The 17,326-nt window shown below is 46.4% G+C and overlaps 1 protein-coding gene across 1 annotated transcript in view; it reads left to right on the top strand.

Annotated features, from left to right (window-relative positions):
• The window catches only part of VPS8 (VPS8 subunit of CORVET complex), a 1,789,524-nt gene extending 1,774,275 nt beyond the window's left edge, over positions 1-15,249 (top strand). The window contains exon 46 of the mRNA XM_085648738.1: positions 14,600-15,249. Within this exon, the coding sequence (XP_085504864.1) occupies positions 14,600-14,749 (150 nt within the window). The 3' untranslated portion in view covers positions 14,750-15,249. The remainder of the gene's footprint in view (positions 1-14,599) is intronic.
• The last annotated feature ends 2,077 nt before the right edge of the window (positions 15,250-17,326 follow it).

Below are 17,326 nucleotides of genomic sequence, written 5' to 3'. Positions count from 1 at the left end.
TGAAAGCATTGTGAAAGACAGGTGGGAGGGGGGCCAAGAAATCACGGTAGCCTTTCCAGCAGGAGACGTGGACCAAGGCCCAGCAGGTAATTGGGCCAGGAATCCGAAGGTGTAACAGGTACTCACTATGGACGGTGAAGGATTAGCTGAGCGTCGGGTGCTCCTCACGGCAGCGATGGCACAGGCCCAAGATTCAACGGCACGGGGCATCAACCAGCTCCCCAGCCGCAGAAACGGTGTGCACTGTGAGTTGGGTGCCGTTACTGCACTGATTGAAGTAGCGCGGGTGGCGGTCGCCATCATAGGGTCAGGCAGCATTGGGGACCCGATGTGTTTGCAGCACGGCTTGACTCAAATAGGGAATGTGCATCCCAAATGGCATCTGGTGAATGGATGGATTGGGCCCTTCCTTGATGGCAGTAGGAGGGAGAAGGGTGCACCGCTACAACGGGAACTCAGCTGTCGGGCACGGCTGAGCCATCTCCATCCTGTACACACTGTGTGCGTAACTGCCGTAGACCTCCCGACTGCATCCTGTTGGAGCCAGTGAGTCCAGGCAATGTCCGCCAAGTCTGAAAGATGCCACACTGCACCAGGTACAAGAATCTGGCAACTGCTACACTGCACCAGGTACAAGAATCTGGCAACGGCAATTGACACGGAACGGGTCAGGGACTGAGCTCACAGCTACTCAGGAGTGCATTTCGAGACCTCCATTTTGATTTCAGGCATCCGCTTCAGAATAGGTGCCGTTCTCGATCCAGCAGGCAGTAATCCACGATTCAGGCGCGTTTCTGAAGTCGCGGGGCATTCCGCTGCCTAACAGGGCGTGGATCTTGGTGATTTGGGGATTCCCATACACAATTTCTGCGGTATTGTGTAGTCGAGGCTTCGGAGCTCTAGGCTCTTGCGGCCATCTTGGTTAGGCTCCTCCTCCTCCAGTTTTCTTTGATGGACATGCCCTTTGATGGCTCTCGCCTTTTTGGCGACAAGGCAGACTCAGCGCTTGAGCACTTCAAGAGCTATGACCAGATCCTTGGGCTATGCGACTACCTCACTTCCATCTCAGTCTACCTTTCGTGGCTACGGAAGGGGCGCCCAGCCACGTCCCATCCAGCCCAGGCATAGAGTCGCACAAACTGTCCAGCCTCTGCGTGGCAGCGGACGTGGGACATCCGGATCCTCACAGGTCAAGGGGCCAACGGGCGGGCCAGTCTACCCTTTCCCCCCTTCCCACAGCCTCCAAACCTTCCTAGTCTGACATTTCAGGCCCATCAACGGCCAGTTGGAGGCAGGATCGCCATCAACTCCTCAGGCAATCCATCTCATCGGACAGGTTGTTTCTGCAAACAGTCTGAAGGGGCTTCTCCCTCCCCTTTGGGACTATCCCTCCCTCCATGCCACCTTCTTACAATGGCGTGACAGAGGATCATTTGGCACTTCTCCACCAGGAAGTATAGGAGCTATAGAGAGGGTCCCTGTGCCAGAAGTAGGTTGTGGTTGTTAATCCCGCTACTTTCTGGTGCTCAAGAAGGACAAAGGCATGCATCCTATCTTAGACCTCCGGGCCTTCAACTTCTTCTTCCGGAAGGAGAAGTTCAAAATGCTCAAGCTAGCCCAAGTTCTGTCTGCACTCGACCCAGGAGACTGGCTGGTAGTGTTAGACTTGCAAGATGCTTATTTTCATATCCCCGTCCTGCCGGTCCACAGAAGTTACCTTTGGTTCACGTTGGGCCTCGAGCACTTTCAGTTCCCTGTGCTCCCCTTTGGCCTTACCAGTGCTCATCGAGTGTTCACAAGGGTTATGGTGGTGGTCGCAGCTCATCTTCACAGATCAGGGTTCCATTCTTCCCTTATCTCGACGAGTGGCTGTTGAAGGTGGTCTTTCCCCAGGCAGTCGTATCCCACCTCCAGACTACGGCAGACCTGCATGCACTGGGGTTCTCTATAAACGCGCCGAAGTCACACCTGACTCCTGACTCGGACTATGATACCGATGTTTCAGCCTCTATCTGGGATTTCGGTGAGAATGACTATGAGGCTGCTGGGTCTCATGGCCTCCTGCATCCTGCTGGTGGATCATGCCAGATGGCATATGCGAGCTCTGCTGTGGGACCGGAAGTTCCAGTGGTCGCAGCATCAGGGGAATCTTTTGGACTACGTCCAGATCTCCGAGGGAACTGCGCACCAATTGCAGTCATGGCTCACGAACCAAGATTGGGTCCGAAGCAGATCCCTCTCCCTTCCCAATCAGATCCGACAGTGGTGACGTATGCGTCACTTCTGGGATGGGGTGGCCACCTGAGAGTGGTGGAAATCAGAGGCGTCTGGTCTGTGGTGGAGTCTGGCCTCCATATCATCCTTTTGGAGCTCTGGTAGATCAGACTGGCACTGAAAGCATTCCTTCCCTCTCTCAGGGGGAAGGTGGTGCAGGTGTTCATTGACAACACCATGGCCAAGTGGTACTGCAACAAACAGTGCGGGTGGTGTTGTGGACCCTTTGTCAAGAAGCTCTCACCCTCTGGACATAGCTGGAACATCAGGACATGACCCTGGTGGCTCAACACCTGGCGGGCTCCCTGAAAGCCAGTGCAGACGAACTCAGCCGTCGGTGCCTAGTCACTCACGGATGGCGCCTCCATCCGAAGGTGGCGCAAGATCTCTTTCAGCGGTTGGGAGAGTCTTGGTTAGATCTGTTTGCCTCCAAAGAGAACACACAATGTCAGCAGTTTTGCGCGTTGGAGTTTCCAAGGCGGCACTAGCTCAGCGACTCTTTTCGTCGCAAGTGGAACTTCAGTCTCCTGTACGCCTTTCCGCCTGTACCACTTCTACCCAGAGTGCTCAAGAAGATCAGGCACGACCAGGCTCAAGTCATTCTTGTAGCTCTAGACGGGGCACGAAGAGTCGCGTACCCCGACCTTCTGATCCTCCGATCAGACTGCCCCTTCGGGAGGATCTTTTGTCGCAGCAGCAGGGGAGGATTGTTCACCCGAACCTGTCCAGTCTCCACCTCCTTGCGTGGAGATTGAGCGGCGACAATTGACAGCTTTTGACCTTCCAGCTGAAGTCTGTGATGTTTTCTTGGCAGCCTGTTGTCTCCCCACTAGGACTGTATACACCTGTAGATGGAACAAATTTGTGGCATGGTGCACAGCAAAGGCTGTTTACTCACTCTCTGCTCCTCTGTCTGAGGTCCTTTTGAATATTCTTTCCTTGGCCCAGCTGGACTCTGTTTTGGGCACTCTTAAAGGATACCTTACAGCCATTTCTGCTTTTCTTCTGTTGCCAGATCAGCCTTCTTTATTCAAATCTCATATTGTTAACAGATTCTTTAAGGGCCATACTCATCTGTTCCCTCCATCTCCTTTCGTAGTGCCCCAATGGAACTTAAATCTGGTTCTAACTTTTCTTATGTATGCTCCCTTCGAGCCTCTTCATAACTGCCTTCTCAGGTTGCTGACTCTCCAAACTTCCTTCCTTGTTGCTATCACCTCTGCTCACAGAGTGAGTGAGCTGCAGGCTTTATCTTCTAAGCCCCCTTTTCTATCTGTCTATCCGGATAAAGTGGTGCCTTGGACCGAACCTTCATTCCTTTCTAAGGTCATCATGCCTTTTCATGTGGGACAATCTATCACTCTGCACACCTTTTATCCACCCCTACATCCTTCCAAGGAGGACCTAAAACGTGCACCGTCTTTTTATCTTGATTGCACAAAAGACCTCCGGTTGGATGATCAACTCTTCGTTGTCTATGTGGGTGCCAAGAAAAGTCGGCTGTTCAAAATCGGACCATCTACCTATGGGTTGTCCTTTGCATCAAAATATGCTATGCTTATTATACTTAAGGACCCTCCTGTGGGATTGCGTGCTCATTCCACCATAGGAACGGCGGAAACCATGGCATTAGCACGTGGAGTACCTGTCCTTGACATCTGTCAGGCAGCAACATGGGCATCCTTGCACACATTTACCAGCCTGGGCAGCTAAGTCCGGAGGGCTAGGTACTTTATCCAGTATTGGGGTAACTTTCATAGATTCACATGCCTGAATCATTCCCTGTCGCCGAGATGGGAGTCCCACGGTAAAATACAAAAGTAGTGCCATAAGTAATAAACAGGCCAAAGACTATATCTTAGTAGTCTATCTTAGTCCTTATAGGAAAAGGACCAAAAGTCAACTTCAACCAATCAGCTATCAGCACCCTCTAGAACACTCCCAACAGAAGCAGTTCTCCTCAGATTTTCACCGCACGTCGTGTGGAAGGGAGTCTCCCTGAGTGCTACTCAGTCTTCTTCTCTTCTGCTATTCAAGCAAGCATGTCTGATAAACAGGGCCTCTTCCGCTCCTGCAGGACCTGTGGGAAGAAGAGGGTCCATGTTGATGATCTTCATAAAGATTGTCTTTATTGCCTCTACCCCAAACTTGAGGCTAAAGAATGTAAAATCTGCCGTACCTTTCCCAGTAAGACTCTAAGGGACAGGGAGGCAAGATTACTTTTGTGGCTCAAGTCTAAAGAGCGTCCTTCTTCTTCGGCTGAGAAAGAGGACCGAGCTTCCACATCTAGCAAGAGGGCTAGATCTCAAGAAGGCTCCTCAGGTGAGGGAAGAAAACATCTGAAAACTTTACAGGAAAAATCTCTTCACAAAGAGAGGAGTTCTAAACACTCCTCTGAAACAGCATCATCTCCCCTTCTACTCCACTCACAGAGCTTCCAAGATCATCCTCTTCAGAACCTGTGAGTAAAAAGCACAAAAAAACCGTGTTGACGACGACTTTTACCACATCGTCGACGGTATGTTTTACGTCGTCAACGCCATCGTCGACGGCGACTATTTCGCCAACGGCTTTTTTATCACCTATCTCGTCGCCGAGAACTTTTATTTCGACGAGACCATCGTCAAAACCCGTTGACGAAGAAGCCATCAACGAAGCTATCGTCGACGAAGATTCCAGCTGCACCGTCGATGACGATACAGTCGAAGACGACACCGTTGACGTGAGAGGCAACGATGATGACACCGTCATCAACGACACCGTCGACGGGAGAGGCATCGACGACAACACAGTCGATGGCACCATCTATGAACGTGCCTGTGGTTCTACCACCGTCGACGACAGGACCGTCGACGAGAGACATTCATACCATTCATATTTCGGCACCGTCAACGCCCCAGTCGACGAGAGTCTATCAGATAAAGAAAATTCAAAGGCCTTTTCAGGACTTTAGTAAAATTTCTCCACTACCACCTTCCCACCTGTTAGAAGGTTTCATGAAGGACGAGGATTATGATGAGGAAGAGGAAGTCCTGCAAAGAGGTTTCTTATTTAATTACGTTGTTCAAAAAGATGCTCAGCCTTCATTAGCTTCAACTTTTTAATATTGTTATATCATCACACTATTGTATCATCCATTCTGTAAAGAGTTCAAACTTCGTTTCCCAGAATGCAGTATAATTGGAATGCTGGTTTCATCAATCACATATTTCTTTAATCCCAATGCATTTCGGCCAATGGTCCTTCATCTGGGGATTATCTGCAAATTAAATGTGAACTAATGTAAGGATTAACGAGCGGAAGAGTTATCAATCAGTAAAATACCACTGGTTAGTAATGGTGAAGATAGTCAAGCTCCTCGGGTGGCGGTTTTCATTCAGTCTGTTACATTGAAAGTGCTGCCGGTTTAACCCTCGGGTGATGAGAAAGGTTTGTTAACCGACGATGAAAAGAAGATAGAAAAGTTTGCCATGAATTACAACCTGTGAAGAGTTGGTGCTTATTTCTCGTGAATATGAAGAGAAAACACATTTTGTGGGTGCTCTGACGTGCTAACGGTCTAAAATAAAAAGGTTTCATTGTAGAACTCGTGGTGTTTTAAGTGCAATTTAGAAGTATGAATTACAAGCGAACAGAATTACATGCGAAAAAAACGGTTCATAATGACGTCCCATATGGGGAACTTTTCCTCTTACCTTAGTCTTGAAGTTTAGAAAAATATGTGCGTTCGGCATTCGCGTGAATCTCGTTAGTGAACGATGTGCCGCGTTAGTGTTGCCGACTCAAATATGATAATTAAACACCGTAGCCGTGATGACGTGCGAATGGTGATTAGAAGAACTAAAAGAAGGACGAAGTGTCCAAAAGGTCTCTAAATAAAGTTAAAACCGATTGTTTCTAGGATACGGTCAAAGATAGATGCATATCGGCTGCATTATATAAACGTGCTCACAGTGTGTGATGAAAAAACGTGTCAATCAATAACAATAATAATGAAAACAATAAGAAAGGGTTAGAACAATAAGCAGACAATAAAAAAATCATACTGTTCATTTTGCTAATTAAAAAACATGAGGTAGAAAAAACTAAACTAAAAGCATTATCATGAGCCATGAATGAAGTTTTATAATGTCACTCGATGGTGCTCAAGTTAAAGTCGAGGTAAGGGAATGTTTATAGGTAACATTGGAATTCCATACTTTCATTCATCCCATTTGGTTTCAAAGAACTCAGGTGACTGATCCAATAGTTTTCACGTTGTAATAAAAACTTGTGGTTGTCCCTTCCTTCACGTCTATCAATCATCTCTAATATGCAAAACTTCAGCTGGCTGATGTTGTGTCCACCTTCAACGAAATGCTATGCAACTGTAGATTTCATTTGTTTAGTTCTTATGTTGCTTTTATGTTCATTCATGTGTGTATTTATTTTCCTTTCTGTCTGGCCAAGGTAAGATTTCCCACATGGGCATTTTACCATATGAACCGCATTAGATGTGTCACATGTGGCATTCACTCCTAATTTTATTCTATGTCCTTTCATCAGATGAGTAATGTATGATCCCTTTATAATATTATTGCAATTGTTGCAGTTCCAACAAGGGATTGTGCCATTATAGGTGGTTTATGATGGACTGACAGGATATTTCGACATTTCTCATAAATTTTTACTCCTCGTATATATGCGAAAATGGGTTCTTGGTCAAAAACATGATTAAACTAGCATACCAGTTATACTGCATTCTGGGAAACGAAGTTTGAACTCTTTACAGAATGGATGATACAATATTGTGATCATATAACAATATTAAAAAGTTGAAGCTAACGAAGGCTGAGCATCTTTTTGAACAACGTAATAAATAAGAAACCTCTTTGCAGGACTTTTTCCACCAGTGCCCGGGGGACATACCCCATGTATATGGGGATGCACCTAGCTTGATTTCCATTACACTCCTGTTCAGAGAGTGATACCCTGGTGCACGGTACAATTTCGTAGCTTGTTTTGAACTAGTGGCTGTGCATATTCCAACTCCTATATTCTTGAAGAGGAGGAAGACCCATACAGAGTGGCTCATAGTCCATCGGAACTTAACGTTAAATGTCAAGACACTGACTAGGATGATTACCAAGAGGAGCATTACTACCATGGGCAATATATGGCTCCAAGGCATACATACCTGTTTCATCACATGCAGGAATCTCGTCAGAGGGAAAAGTCTCATCTTCCTCCTGCACTTATACAAGACCTACAGGCTATGTTGACGGATTATCGTCAGAGATTCCCTCCGCAGCAGATTCCGATAGAGAACCCAATTCCACAAGTAGAGGTTTCTGTTCCAGTACCAGAGCCTGCTCGACCTAGTACACCAGCTCCTTCACAATATCCACCTGCCAATGGACTTCAAGACACTTCCTCCTCGGATGAGGAGGTTGAGGAAGGCGAATTGCCTAAGCAGGCAGATGCTCCAGATCCGCGGGACGATTATATCATCGAGACACCATCTCCGCCTCCGCATTTGCCCTCTGATTCTCCTCCCGAGGACATCGGAGGATTTCAGAATTTAATGCAGAGAGCAGCTACAAGGTTTCAGCTTCCTATTACAGTCAAACAAACAGACAATGTTTTTTACATGACTTCAAGGAGGATACTAGGAAGGTCATTTGCTCTATTGTCATCATTGATTACATCTGGCACGAGGGCGTGAAAATCATGAAGACGCCGGCATCCATAACTGCGGTGCTGCCTCGAATAGAGAAAAAATACAGCGCTCCAGAGAACAGTCCATCTTGCCTCATAGGTCATCCGAGGCCAGATTCGGTAATATCTCAGGCTGCACAATGGCATTCTAAAAGCCCTGCAACACCAATTACTACTCCTCCAGACAAGGAGGGACGATGTATGGATCTTTTGGGGAAACAATTCTCTTCTATGGCTACAGCTTCAATTAGAGCTGCTAATGCCTTGGCAATCATTGGCCGTTATGACCGCCAAAGTGGTCAGATGAGACGGGATTCATAGTTCTTATCCCAGAGGATCAAAGAGAGGAGGCATGGAAGATCTTGTTGACTGCACATTGGACATCGCCAACACAAGCGTTCGGCAGTTAGCTGGGGCAGCTGTTCTTCGGCACCAAGGTTGGCTTAAAATGACTACCTTTAGACCAGAAGTTCAGATGAAGATATTGGACATGGCCTATGATGGGGATTCACTGTTTGGGAAACATATAGATGACGCCCTTTTGACAATCAGAAATGACACAGACACCGCAAAATCTTTAGGTGCTCTATAATATAGACGCATACCTTTCAGAGGAGCCAGAGGGCAAGGATTCTCTACATATTGAGGCGGCTATCAGTTGAATCAGCAGTATCGACAATACCAACCTCAGTACCGACAGTCGTACAACTAATCCTCTTACCGTCAGTCATCGACGGCTGCTTTCTCTCGCCAGGGTGGATGGAAGCGAACACAGCAACAAGGCCCTGACTCTGCCAGAAGCAATGAGCTTCTCAGGGTGCCAGTCAACCTTACTCCCCTACCCGTGGGTGTGAAAATATCTGTTTATGCACAGCGGTGGCACAAGATCACTTCAGACCGCTGGGTGCTGGACCTTGTCACCAAGGGTCATACACTAGAGTTTCTACAGATACCACCTACCACCCCGCCCAGGGATCCCCCTCCTCCTCGTCTTCACTTATTGCGCAAAGAAGTCTTGATCATGCTCCTCAAGGAAGCAATAGTAGAAGTACCATCCACGCAGAGAGGAACAGGTTTCTACTCTCATTTCTTCCTAATCAAAAAGAAGTCAGGAGAATGGCGACCGATTCTGGATCTCCGCAATCTCAACAAATTTCTCAAAAAACAAACATTCCGGATGCTAAGAGTTTCCGATATTCTGGGGTGCTTAAAACAAAGGGGATTTCATGACTTCTCTGGACATGGAAGACGCATACTTTCATAACCCTATCCATCTAAAACATCGGAAATATATGCGCTTCACAGTGGCTGGCACCCACTATCAGTTCAAGGTGCTCCCATTTGGCCTAAAATCGGCGCCACGGATTTTCACCAAGTGCTTAGCACCGGTATCCGCGACTTTACGTTCCAGGGGGTTTCAAGTTTTCCCATACCTCAACGATTGGCTGCTCAAAGCTCCGTCGAAACAAGACGCCATGGTTGCTACATCAATTTGTCTCCATCTGTTCAATTCACTAGGGTTCACTTTGAACAAGGGCAAATCAAATTTAATTCCAACTCAGAACATTCTATTCCTCGGAGCATCCCTGGACACTTCAGTGCAAAGCCTTCTTGTCTCAAGATCGTCAAGTGCGCCTTCAAAAATTAGCAACAACCATTTCCAAAAGAGCGTCAGTTTCTGTTCGAACATTCAAATCACTCCTAGGAATGTGCTCCTCAATGATCAACTTGATCCCTTTGGCGCGGCTCAAAATGAGACCTCTTCAAGAGGAATTGCAGAAACAATGGCAACAGGCATTGGGTTCTTTCGAGGATGTTATCCAAATAACCACACGTATGGTGGACGCACTCCGTTGGTGGTCTCAAACAGCAAATCTTGCCCAAGGTCTCTTTTCTGCAAGACATCCCGGATTTCGTATTAATGACAGACATTTCCATGGAAGGATGGGGAGGTCATCTGCAGGATTTACAGATCTAGGGAAGATGGTCTCAGTTACAGAAACAGCAGCACATCAACAGTCTGGAGTTTCGGGCCATTTTCTTGTTTCTGCAGGCTTTCCTTACAAGGATAGCAGGTTCCTCAGTGCTGGTCCGTACCGACAATACGACCAGCATGTACTACATAAACAAATAAGGAGGAACAAGGTCCATAATGCTTTCCCAGGAAGTTGTGGGAATGGACAACGTTTCACGGAATAACCTTGAAAGCCGAGCATGTCAAGTGTCAACACAATACACTAGCGGACTCGCTAAGCAGATCTCTATTCGGCTGCCACAAGTGGGAGTTAGAACAACCTCAAGTGAACAGGATCTTTCAGATATGGGGCAAACCAGCTCTAGATCTGTTTGTGTCACAGGAGACAAGAAATGCCGATATTATGCCAGCAGGTTCCATTAAACCGGGGTCAAGGGGAAATGCCCTTTCAATAAGATGGTCCGGTATCTATGCCTACGCTTTTCCCCCATTCTATTAATCCCCAGAGTGCTCAAGAAATTGAAACTGGAAGGCTGCCGCCTAATTCTGATTGCACCCCGCTGGCCCAGACAGTATTGGCTCCAGGAGATTCTTCTGTTGTCACAAGACAAACCCATTCGCCTGCATCCAACATTGACCATGTTATCACGGAACAGTGGTCAGGTAGTCCATCCAGATCCGCAATCCCTGCACTTACATGCATGTCTCCTGAATTCCTAGAGTTCAAGGATCTCAGTATTTCACAGGACTGTCGAAGACATACTGTCTAAATCTCATGCTGAAAGCACTATCAAGACGTATCATTTAAAATGGAAAAGATTTTGTTGTTGGTGTGAAAACAATAAAGTTCATCCAGTCCAAGCTCCTGATGAACAGATTTTACCTTACTTACTCTCACTGGCCAAGTCTGGACTCATTTTCTCGTCAGTCAAGGTTCACCCGGCTGCTATTTCCAGGTACAGGAAATCTCTGCAGCTTCCTTCTTTATGTTCGTCTTCTCTTGTAAAACAATTCATGAAAGGACTTGTTCGCACTGTTCCTCCTTTGCTGATGAGACAACCATTTGAACCAATCCATAAAGCACATCTCAAATATCTCACATGGAAGGTAGCCCTCTTACTGGCTCTCACCTCTGCAAGAAGGGTTAGTGAGATTCAGGCTTTTATGATCAAAGAACCATTCTTGTGTTTTACACAGAACTGTGTGATCCTGAGGACAAATCCTAAGTTCATTCCAAAAGTACCCGCACAATTTCACTTGAACGAACCAGTGATACTGCAAACTTTCCTCCCAAATCCATCTACTCCAGCTGAGAGGACATTACATTCATTAGATGTAAAACGATGTTTGAAGTTTTATCTTAAGAGGACAAAGGAGATTAGAAAAACGGATCAACACTTAGTGGCCAATGGTCAGGGGAAACAAGTAACTGCTGTAACAAAGGCTACAATAGCCAGATGGGTTGCATCGGCTATTCACTTCTGCCATGAAAAAGCAAACAAACCTCTCAGGGTGAGAGCTAAAGCACTCTCTACCAGAACTGTTGCGGCATCTACAGCTTTGTTTGCTGGAGTTACATTGGACAAGATATGCCGTGCTGCGACATGGAAGAATGTCCACACGTTCACGAGACACTACTGCCTCCAATCTGCACAAAAGGAGGATGCAGCGGTTGGACAAGCTGTGTTACGCCATCTCTTTCAATAAGGTCAGATTCTTTACATTTCTCTAATGCTTGTCTATTATCAGTTTTCTTTACTGTTGCATTGATAACAATGTTCATACTCTTATGTTTCTCAATTCATATGTTTCTCATGCGGATATCCACTGTATGGTTATTGCTTTTATGCTTTGTCATTGCAATGTTTCAAAATGGTGGATTTATTTTGGGAGTGTTAAATGGTAAGTCTCCCACCGTCCGCAAACGACAGTACAATTTCGGTACTACTTGCTATTCTGATTCAGGCACGTGAATCTATGAAAGATACCCCAATACTGGATAAGAAAACAAGTTACTTACCTGTAACTACAGTATTAGTATCATTCATAGAATCACATGCACCCACCCTCCTCCCCGTGGAACCAGTTCTCAGTGATTTTAGGGATGTTTACTTCCCACTTGTGCTTGGAAAATCTGAGGAGAACTGCTTCTGTTGGGAGTGTTCTAGAGGGTGCTGATTGGTTAGAGCTGACTTTTGGTCATTTTCCTATAAGGACGTAGATAGGCTACTAAGGTATATAGCCTTTGGCCTCTTTTGGCCTATTTATTACTTATGGCACTACTTTTGTATTTTACCGTGGGACTCCCATCTCGGCGACGGGGAATAATTCAGGCATGTGAATCTATGAAAGATACCAATACTGGATAACTGTAGTTACAGGTAAGTAACTTGTTTTCTTACCCGTTCAGTCTTCGAGGACTTTCTACTATGATCTTGGTTCACAGACCCCCCTACGGGGATGGTATTGCTGCGGTATCCATTCTAAATTAAGGAATCTACAACTAACTGTCTCTGTCAGATGAAGAAGTTACTTACCTTCAGTAACTATGTATCTGGTAGAGAGATATGTCAGTTGTAGATTCCTTAACGCCCCACCTATCCTTCCCGCTCTGCGAACTGATTTCGAGGGATAGGGACTTTCCTAAAAGGCCCTAGTTTTGACGCACCAGTGGTCAGTGTCTTTCGTGGCTCTGTGCTTCTGGCGTGGAAAGTTCTGTTAAGAACTGACGTCAGCGTGCATGGGTGGCGTGTATGTATGTCCTGCAACGTCATTCTGGCGCCCTTGACACCTAATGACTCGCAGGGGTACTGCTGAAAAAAAAATATCCAGATCCAGAGTGACCAATGGGGGAAAATTCTAAGGTAAGGAATCTACAACTAACGTATGTCTCTAGCAGATACATTGTTACCAAAGGTAAGTAACTTGTTCTTCAATCCACAGGTAGCAAGATATCGCCCTAGTCTTCTTTAAAATGTAAGTGCAGGAGCTGGAGGCTGGTTCCTGACGCATTGTTTGACTACGTTGAAAATAGTCTCTTTCAGGAATGCATTCTAACTATGTTTTGGGGATTAAAAACGTAATGATGTATCTACAATCAACCCTTTCCCTTAACAACTTTAAAATAGGAGTTCCATGTGTGCAAGACCCATGCAAGGGGTGATTGTGCCCTCAGGGCGAATCCAGTTGGGGATCAAGACTAGTTCATTGGTATTTAGGGGGCATGCAGGGTCAATGCTGGAGGGCCTATAAAGATGCGTGGGGTGGGTTCTGAACCCTGTGTACATACTGGGCTCAGTTGTTCACCAGGAAACTTAAAATGATGTGCAAAAAACCAGGGCAGTTGTAAAGGGGATATGCAATATACCTAAAATATGTCTGTCAGGGTTAAGTTAGGTTTAACAGTACATGATTTCGGGCCTTATGATAAATATAGTTGGTACATAAAAAGAATGCTCTCTGAAATGGGGAAAAACTAATTCATGAACTGGGCGAGCAATAGATGGAAGAGATAAGGTGATACCAACAGGGGGCTGGAAGACTGTTGTGGTAGAGTACATTTAGAGTATGTCATGTTATGCGTTAATGTGTTAATGAAAGTTATTTCGGTTGGGTATGATGGTTAGTGCCATTTGGGCACTAGTAGGTGCTTTGGTGAGAGTGCTTATTTGATTACCAGTGGACCGATCCCAGGAAGTCAACTTGGAGGGTGCTACGTGCATTTGTGCTCAGTCAAAAGTGCAGCTGAGGGGATGTTGATTAGCATGCACTAATTCCTAAAGTGGAGAGGCTTATTGTAAGCAGTGTAGTATATATCAGCTTATGTCCCAGGAAGGGTTACTGTTGATGTTGAGGCTCTTATCATTTTGTCGACTGTGTTCAAGACTTTGACCAAGCCAGAGATTGCTTGAGAATAAGAATCGTTCAGAAGGAAATCCATGGCTGCTTGAATTGTTCAGGTCCCTTGTTTGAGCAATGAATGTCGAAGGAATTTTCTACAGTGGTCAATTGGTGCTGGGCAGATGCAGAGAAGATGGGGTAAGCCCTCCTGAGATTGTCCACAGAGCCGACCAGGGCATTAAAAAGTCTAATGATGTGAAGTTTCCCATCCTGATTTACAGTGCACGGAGAAAGTGTGTGTGAGATATGTTTGGACCTCTCTTTTGTTGTAATTTCTCAGTATGAGGTGTTCGTGCTTTCTGTCCATGTAGGCCCGGCGATCCTGTTCGAATGATTTTTTGTGAAGTGCTTTGTTTAACGCTTTTTAAAAAAAAAAATGTTGGTGTTTAATAGGTTTGATTCCAGAGAGCTGTGGCTGTTTTGAGTTTCAGAGCTTCATGAAAGGCAAGAGTCCCAGGATTTTGAGGGACTTTATTGCTCGTTTTCAAATTAAAATTTTCAGTTTTCAATCTTAGCAGCACGCGTAGCGTGTAGGTATTGAAGAGGGCAAGCCTTCTGTGCCCTCGCACAGTATTTTGTCAACGCGGCTCCCATGGGCATGGTTTACATTTCAAAGCGGTGCATGGACAGATGTGTTAAAGGCTGCATTGTATACCCCGTTAGCAGCATTTATGAAAATGACAGATAGTTATTTTGTTACGAAAGCTGAAGGGTGTGAGTAAGTGTGTCTCCTCTTGTCTCTGTGCTTTGCAGCTGGCTCTGCTGACGGAGCTGTCCCGGACACGCAGCAACGAGAAACAAGGCCCTCTGAACATCTCGCACAGCGGCTCGTCTACCAGCAGTGTCTTCCAAAATGAAAACTTCCAGCTCCACCTCGTTCCGCCGCCAGTTATTGAAGACTGAGAGAACGAACTGCCGCCGTCTGTCTGCAGGGAGTCCCGTCATCTAATGCACTGCCATGTGCAGCGTTGTTTCTGTACTGATGTAAATGTGTTTATACTGTCTTCTTTAGAGCGCACTTAGTGTCAACACATTGTGCAAGTGAATGAATTACAGTAATTGTAACATTTCATGGCTGCTGCTTTCACTGCTCTCTTAAGATGGTGCAGTAAATGGTATGTGTATAACGCATCGGCCCTGTGCGTGCTACTGTCCACAGCCTCTGGTCTCCTTCGGTAATTGCACCATCATTAATGGCCAAATTAATCACTTGTGTTTCTTGTACAATAATATCGTTGACATGAAAAAAAAACGATTATTCTGACATTTCATGTTTGACTAAATGCACCTGCGCCTGCTGCAAAGTTATGAAATTGCATTTCCCATTGGTTCAATTCTGCCCAGTGGTTGATTGGAACTGTAAGTACACTTGGAAGGAAAAATAAATGTACCTCTAATCTTTTGACTAAAGTGACTTTTTTTGATTCGAAAATAAAATATAGATATAGGGAGTCACGGAGCATTCATGAGACGTAGGTAAAGCGATGACCTTAAGTGTATGTCTGAGCAGTAGCGCAAGGATTGGCGGTTTTTGTTCGTCTGGTTCATCGCAGTTTACTTTCTGTATTAATACACTCCTACTCTCGCAGCTTACTTTCTGTATTAATAAACTCCTACTCAAGACTAGGGGTGATGTATGGACTACATACCTAGAAATAACTGTGTAACTGACTATATCTGCCATGACCTCAACTAGAAGCTGGTGACCCCTTGAAAAGTCGAGCCAGATGCCCAGCAGTGGCCCAGATCGGGGTCCTCCTGGACCCTCGAGTCCAACACGATTCGAGACAGACCCCTCCTCCCTTAGTAAGGAGCTGAGGCAGTGAAAACCAACCTTGTGAAACACAAACACTGAAGTAGTGTATGGCATCTCTGTTGCTTCTTAGTGTTTTTACACAATGTTGGTGCTTACAGGCTGGGAAAACCAGCATTACGTTAAAGCGCTAAAGAAAAAAAAATGCCAGCACGACAAACAGTGGTGGGCCTCAACAGGGCTATTTGTTTTTCTCTGAAGGAGCATGTGGGCAAAAGAAATGCTGTCTTTTGCGGACCTGGCTGTCTTGGTTCCCCCATCACCACCAGTACATTCACATATGCTGGAATTATGTATTTGAATTACAACCCTCCCAATGGCGCATCTGAAATGGGTGGGTGGAGATGGAGGTTGGGGTTGGGGACAAGGAGAGAGCACTGCAGCGTGACACTATCAAAGTAAGTCGGTCCCATCCTCCTCCACCTTTCTCCTAGTTGCTCTCCATTTTATGTCACATGGTGGCTGCGTCTGCTGTTTTTTGGGGGGATGGGCTTTGTTTGTGCTTGGGCTCTTAGAGCCAAGCCGGACCCCTGACTGCTCTGGCTCAGCACTTCCTATGAATTGCCTGGCTCGCTTACCCCTAACCTGATTGTGAGTGGCATGGACATAAAAGAGATGTGTTGCTTATTGAAGTGGCCTTGTGTGAGAGTTCAAGCATCCGTCATGTGTATGTGGCTGGCTTGACGATGGCCCCCAGATCTCGGTGCCTCATGGTGCAGAGCTGAGTCGAAAACACAGCACTGCTGATAAGGTGGTCATTTTTTTTTCCTGATGCCTCCAGCTGTTAAATTGGATTCCCTGCCTTTCCGTGCCTTCAGGGCCGGCTTTAAGGCAGTGCGACTGGTACAGTCGCACTGGGCGCTGACCTGTGAGGGGGGCGCTGTGACCTCTGGGGGGTGCTGTGTTTAGCAATATCTTATGATGGAAGAGATAAGGGGCACTTTTGCAGGTGGTAGGGAGAGAATCCGAAGAGGTGGTCATGGGAAGTGGGAGCGCAAAAAGTGATTGTCGCACAGGGCGTCATCAGCGCTAAAGCCGGCCCTGCGTGCCTTTACAGTCAGCATGAGACATGTCGCTGTACGAGGGTGACTCAGAGGATTCCGGCTGCAAGGTTAGCCTTAAGATCCTGGGGCTGTCACTAGAGTGGAGTATTGTCATATTTAAACTGTGCAGCTCTCTCTCTGCCATGCCCAGGGTCGGGTAGGTAAGGAGGGCACTCTGGCAATGTGCCGGTATCAGAGTTGCAGCTCTGGACCGCTTTTCTGGGCAACAGGCTGGCCTATTTGGGCTGTGTCTGTGCTGTTCAGGTGTCGTCGCCAGAGGCTCAGTGGGGACCTGAACCGCCTTTCTGAGGCAGATGGGCCTCTATTTCCTCCCTTTTACCAACGGGGGGCGGAGGTGTCATTCCCAGTCTCTCACTGGACCGGTCCTTTGTTGTATGCTGTTTGTGCAGGGGCCGGGGGGGGGACCCTGAGCAGAAGTTGGCCTCACTTAAATTCAGGTGTGGTTCACAACTGTGAACTAATCCGTGTGCAAAGAGTCCTAGCAACATTTGCATTTTTTTTATCTCAATGAAGTTAAGAAAACATTCCTCTTTTTTTATAGAACTCCCCACCTCCCCACCCCCCCCCCCTTCGCAAAGGAGCAATTCGCAAATGTGGGACACA

The sequence above is a fragment of the Triturus cristatus genome, chromosome 3_2, assembly GCF_964204655.1.
Source record: "Triturus cristatus chromosome 3_2, aTriCri1.1, whole genome shotgun sequence".
Taxonomy (NCBI): domain Eukaryota; kingdom Metazoa; phylum Chordata; class Amphibia; order Caudata; family Salamandridae; genus Triturus; species Triturus cristatus.
Note: the sequence above shows the minus strand (reverse complement) of the source record. Positions and strands in the feature narration are given on the sequence as shown.